We start from the raw sequence: 6,562 nt of genomic DNA, 5'->3' as shown, positions 1-6,562 counted from the left end.
TCTGAAAAGAACATGTCCTTGAAATAAATTTGCTATTCTAAAAACCATAAAATAGACAACAGTGAGTAAGACAAGTTACATGCTTAATTACTATTGAAAGAAGAGTTCTTTTAGTAAATTTGCAATAACATATGTAGAAAACTTTGAAACACAAAGGATTTCTGTCGGGCAGTGTTAAAGGTTTGATATTGGATACCGAAAAGAAAGTGAATTTCTCTCATGCCCTCTGACACATCCCTGACCCTGTTCCTATGGCACTTGGTTATCTTAAAAAAAAAAAAAAAAAAAAAATAACGCCAATTATCAGTCATGTATGGCATTGATAAAGTAAATTCAGTCTTTTATAAGTTAGTGAAGAAAATTATAACTTCATACCAATCTTTTTTGCCCAAGTAGAGACACATGCAGGTAGTTTAGTATTGTGTTGAAATATGTATGACTCTAAGAACAGTAACGTCTTTTCTATTTCCTTCGGGTATTCCAACGAAAAATATACCCAATATGACTGAAACAGAGCTTCCAAAGCATTTGTAAACTTTGATGATTTTGTTGCCAGAAGAGGTGCCCCGTTGATGTGAAGCTGGTATTCGCCTCCTTCACAGGTAAGAACTGGAGCTGGAGATTTGATATTCTGGAAAGAAGGACCATCTATGTCAAACGACTGAACCAAAGAGAGCGGGAAAAGTTTGTTTAGCGAGTCACTAAAGTATAATAGCAACTATGAAATTAATGAACTTGTTTGCCACCTATACTGGCACAATGCCCAGTAGGAGAAAACAAATATAATCTTCGATCCTTTTCTGACTTAGCAGAATTCGTTTTTGTCGGAAAAAGCCATTGCCGTATGATACGTTCTGTTGACATCACATGCACAGAAAAAGCAGGAGAATTTTTTATTTTAAGGCAGCTGATGAAATATATTCTTAGTAATAGTTGCATACCATAAATACAATGTATAAAAATACAGTAAATTACCTCATTCGAATCAGCGAGTAGATACGTCGCATCCTCTCTAAAAAGCGATGGCAGAAGTTGCACAGCAAACTGCAGGCCACATTCTGTGAAGTTAATCGTAAATAAATACAATAATACTAAATGGTAAACGGTAAAAGAGGTTTTGTGATAGTTTTAAAGGGGCTGAGTGTTTGAATAAATTTTACTGTGTGTTACGGGCATTAATAGAGAATATAAAGTTCTGATAATAAAAACAGATGTTAGGACACGTTGTAATTGGTATATCCTAGATAGTTTTGGGCTCAGCTAGGAAATAGGTTCAGCTTGGTTTACAATAGGGCGGTTGATGAGTGATGTAAACTAACTAAAAACAGTAGCAATTTAAATATTTTGAACACAGCTGAAGTCCAAGTGGAGATTAGATAAATTTATGGATGGGAATATGATGAATGATTCACCATTAAGAGCCGTCATGTGTATATATAGGCCGACCGGCAACTTGTAGTCTCCTTTCATCCTTGTGTATTCTTGTGTAGGTCATGGGTGGTAATAGAACAATGACTAAAAAACTATCTAAGCCAACTGCAAACATATTTATCATGAATCATTAAACCTTATTATTCAAAAAAAGGTAAGAGGTCACAGCAGAAAGTGGATTTTTCTTACGAGTGGAACAGCAGTGGGAGATTATCAAGTGGTTGAAAGGGTTAAGTGAAGCTCGTCGAGATGGTATGGACACGTGATAATAATGAATAAGGATAACTTGAGAGAGAGAGAGAGAGAGAGAGAGAGAGAGAGAGAGAGAGAGAGAGAGAGAGAGAGAGAGAGAGAGAGAGAGAGAGAGAGAGAGAGAGAGAGAGAGAGAGAGAGAGAGAGAGCAGGCAAGGAACGGAATATGCTGAAAGGGAGTGCCTGAGAAGGGACAGCTGGAGACACTAACTCGTGGTATCCCAACTGGGAAAAAGTTCCCGACACAATAGAAATAAAAACACTCAACGAAAGACTAAAAAGAAAACTTTGATAAAGTAGTTACGACTAGTATGTCTGGGCACTATAACCAAGTATATAAAGATAATTTTTTTGACGTGATTGTGACATAAATTCTACTGACCACCTATTAATGACAAATAAAATTATCACCTTTATCTTTAAAAATAATGACTATTGTTATCACGTTCACCTTTAAAGAAAGAAATAAATATTTACCGATTCTTTTATCTTAATTCAGACTTCTGTCAAAGTCATATTTGTATTTTGAGAAGTACTCTTTGTAACCTTTGCAAAGGTACTTGGTATACTTCATCAACTCAAGTAGTGATGTATGGAGTTGGAGGTAAGAGTTTTCAAGGGCTTCAAAATACCATGTCGTTCAGCTTCCCTGCAAGCTGAAACATCTTGGTGTTAAAACATAGTATTTTTTGTCGTTAAGTGCATGGCCTCTGCACCATATATATGAATAAAATGTCTGATGCTTTCACTGAAATATGTTATAAAAATTATTCATAAATAATAATCAATTCATCAGCGACAGATAATAACATAGCTCGTCATATAGCACAACCCTTAACATCGAAAAAAGACAACAAAGATTTTGAAAACTCACAAAATTTCTTCGCCTCAGGGCTGGAAACTCTGAGATGATGTCAGCCACTGACAAACGTTGATCGTTGATCCTTTTCCAACGGTAGACAAATGTTCTGTCCATTTTTACAGCAATCACTGCAAGATCAGGTGACCCTTTTCTCAATTCTGCATTCAGTGCATCTATGTGGGCGCGTGTAGTCACCTCATCATCTTCATGTCCCTCCAAATCAACCTGGAAAAAAATAACTTTATCAGAAAAACTTCAGTGATAGTTCTAAGACATATCGTCATCATCATCAGCAAGCACATATGCAGCCGGTGTCATAACTATGCAAACAATACTAAGAAGATAAAATTCTTAATCCACACCTTGAGCTTTTGCCTTTTCTTGCGTGGTTGAACTTCTTCCTTTTCTGACAATGCCGTACTTTTCCGACCTCCTGTTACTGGACAGCCAAATTTTTCTTTAAGAATTTTCACAGTGTTGTGTGATGTTAGTGGCACTCGAATGTTTTTCATCTTGGTACGAAGGGACATCCTCCAACATTTCTGTTGAAAGACACATTACAAAAGTATTGCAAAATAACTACGGTATAATTAGTAGTTCCGCGCACGGGAGGCCTACCTATGAAGTAAAGCATCTCAAAAGAAAAACATCAAAACTTTATCTTATGGCTTGGTAAATTCACCTTGTACCTTCATGAATCATGAATAGTCTATTTATTAGTGAAACGTTCAGCAAAGTGTCAGATACTTTATCTTTATGGTTTAATTGATTTTAATGTTTAATATGTTTTCTATTTTGGTGATGGCATTTCTCCACAATATGGAGGCGGAACTAAATGAGAAAAAATAAAATAAACAAATGTGAAATATCCAACAAATTAAATATGTGGGAGTTAACATGTTAAGTTTTTAATGGGTGTGAAGTATGAAAATGACGATAAGCGGCTTTATGTATACAGTGCAATATGACATAATAAAAATAATATGCAGTTACCATGCCTTAAAACACCGCGCGGCTTAGTAACAGATAAATGTTTGTGGTTCTGGTTCACTCTTGCATAAGGGGTCTGGACAGTATAGGAGTGAGCTTGTAAAGAAAGAAGTGTACAGCGAGGCCCGGCCCTGGGAGACGGGGAGGTATGTAGTTAGAAAGTCCAGAAGAGCAGTTAGCATGAAAATAGCGATAGAAAATTGAGAGAGAGGCAACATCGCGGCGAGATTTGAGAGGTAGAAGACAGGTAATAAGAGGAGGGGATCTAATGAGACGGAAAGCCTTTGAATCCACTCTGTCCAAAAGAGCTGTGTGTGTTGAACCTCCCTACACATGGCCTGCATACGCCATACAAGGGCGGACAAGGCACCTGTATATTGAAAGCAGTTGATTGGGGGAGAAAAACGGCTGAAGACGATACAGAACGCCTAACCTCGAGGAAGCTGTCTTAGCAAGAGATATGAAAATTCCAGTTGAGTTTTGGGGTAAAGGATAGACCAAGGCTGTTTAGTATGGGTGAGGGAGACAGCTGTGTGTTACTGAAGAATAGGGGAAAGTTGTGTGGAAGATTTTGTCGAGTCGGTAGATGAAGAAATTGAGTTTTGAGGCATTGAAGAAAACTAAGTTCCTCATTCCCCAGTCGGAAATGATAGAAAGGTCTGAGGTTGCTGTTCTGCAGCATCGTTCCTTGATAACTGCAGTTCCTGTTGATTTGGGTGTCTGTGGAATAGTGCAAATTAGTCATGCAAGATGCATGATTGTTACTTTTTTGGCGGTCAAACAGCCCATACATGACGACACGTTCACTGATGCAAGTGACAAAAAAAATTAGTACGGCCACTCATTTATTTACGTTTAACCATTAAATTTAGAGTTATATGTGTTCTAATTAAATAATAAGAACATGGATTACACAGGCGAAATGCACATCAAATTAATAAAAACATGCATTCTTACTGGGTCTCCAATGTGTGGATATTCACTAAACAGGGCATCTAGTAGGTTGGTGTATCCCTGTTTTGAAGGTGTCCTGGATGGAGATAAGGGGGTACTTATAGTGTGAATGTACTATATATATATATATATATATATATATATATATATATATATATATATATATATATATATATATATATATATATATATATATATATATATATATATATATATATATATATATATTGTAAAAGAATGCAGGTTATAAACTATAATATTCAACTGAGCAACATCTAAAGGCCGATCTACACAATCAGTGGGCACCTGTGGTGCTGGAGCACGCAACTCATCAGTGTCGAGGGATGGTGGTGAAGAATGGAAGAAACTCTCGTAGCTGTCAGTGTTTGTGCTTCAGTTGTTCTAGTCTACACTATCATTTTCCAGGTACTCGCCGTTACCATACTCCAATACCACTGGTGCCCACTGATAGTGTAGACCGGCCTTTAGTCTCTCTCTCTCTCTCTCTCTCTCTCTATATATATATATATATATATATATATATATATATATATATGTGTGTGTGTGTGTGTGTGTGTGTGTGTGTGTGTGTGTGTGTGTGTGTGTGTGTATCTATCTATATATATCTCTATCTATCTCTCTCTCTCTCTCTCTCTCTCTCTCTCTCTCTATATATATATATATATATATATATATATATATATATATATATATATATATATATATATATATATAATATGTGTACACACACACACACACACACACACACACACACACACACTACATGTATGCTCTCATTAGTGATTGATGTGTGTGTTTTAGAGACAATTAAAATTGTGAAAAATGCACCGAAAAGTGTGTACTTACAGGATATTCCTCTTTTGTACGTCACATGTAAGGACCTCAATGATTCTTCTTCTGTTTGAAGTTCCAGGCAGGTAATCTTGTGGACTTTTTCTTGTTTGTAAGAGGGTCTTTACGCATGGCGGAAAAAGAGGCAGTCTGAAATGTCATAAATAACCAAAGGTAAGATTTAGAGAAGACTCCTCTGTTAATTAATATGGCTTGGCGGACTAAAAAAAGTCTTCAAGAATCTAGCATTGATGGTGACATGAACACTTGGCAGATACAGAAATTACACCCTGACATGAACATCAGCAGCTCACTTGTAATTCTGCAAATCATTCCAAAGGTCACCAGAGGTCTCGTCATTGATAACTGTGGAAGGTGGCTGAGACACTTCCTCCTCATCAGACAGTAAAGTGTCTGTTAGAGATGATAACGATGGCTCTCCACATATACTGCTCACTGGAGTACTTGCTCTTGCTTCCACTGCGTCATGAGTTGGCTGTGACGTTCTTCCACCTTTAGGTTGGGTATCCAGCACTGAAAGACTAGTTGGGTCCTTCAAAGTAGCCTGCTCCCGAAAGAAGAGAAGTTGTTTTCCCACTGGAGGAATCAGCTTCCCTATCATCTTCTCGTTGAGAAGATTACCTGCCTGGAACTTCAAACAGAAGAAGAATCATTCAGGTCCTTACATGTGACCTACAAAAGAGGAATATCCTGTAAGTGCCTCCTATTGTCCTTAAAAACTGTGCCTCCGTGCTGTCACCCTGCCTGGTCAAACTCTTTCGCCTCTGCCTGTCAACATCTACCTTTCCTTCTTGCTGGAAGTATGCCTTCACACAGCCTGTACCTAAGAAGGGTGACCGCTCCAATCCCTCAAACTACCGTCCTATTGCTTTACTTTCTTGTCTATCTAAAGCTTTTGAATCAATCCTTAACCGTAAGATTCAAAAGCACCTTTCCACTTCTGACCTTCTATCTGATCGCCAGTATGGGTTCCGCAAGGGGCGTTCTACTGGTGATCTCCTAGCCTTCTTAACTGACTCTTGGTCATCCTCTCTTAGCCGTTTCGGTGAAACTTTTGCTATTGCGCTGGACATATCAAAAGCTTTTGATAGGGTCTGGCACAAATCTTTGCTTTCTAAACTACCTCCTACGGTTTCTATCCTTCTCTCTGTACCTTTATCTCCAGTTTCCTTTCTGACCGTTCTATTTCTGCCGTGGTAG

At 37.8% G+C, this 6,562-nt stretch overlaps 1 protein-coding gene across 1 annotated transcript; it reads right to left on the bottom strand.

Annotated features, from left to right (window-relative positions):
• Window positions 1-2,306: 2,306 nt before the first annotated feature.
• LOC126999586 (uncharacterized) lies at window positions 2,307-6,105 on the bottom strand. The gene is made up of 6 exons (XM_050862375.1): window positions 5,656-6,105; window positions 5,357-5,491; window positions 4,493-4,565; window positions 2,908-3,087; window positions 2,558-2,770; window positions 2,307-2,339 (listed from the first exon to the last, which is right to left on the bottom strand). Exons 1-6 carry the CDS (start codon window positions 5,961-5,963, stop codon window positions 2,307-2,309), a joined length of 942 nt encoding a protein of 313 aa, XP_050718332.1. The 5' UTR covers window positions 5,964-6,105.
• Window positions 6,106-6,562: the final 457 nt, after the last annotated feature.

This window comes from Eriocheir sinensis, chromosome 16 (genome assembly GCF_024679095.1).
Source record: "Eriocheir sinensis breed Jianghai 21 chromosome 16, ASM2467909v1, whole genome shotgun sequence".
Lineage (NCBI taxonomy): Eukaryota > Metazoa > Arthropoda > Malacostraca > Decapoda > Varunidae > Eriocheir > Eriocheir sinensis.
Note: the sequence above shows the minus strand (reverse complement) of the source record. Positions and strands in the feature narration are given on the sequence as shown.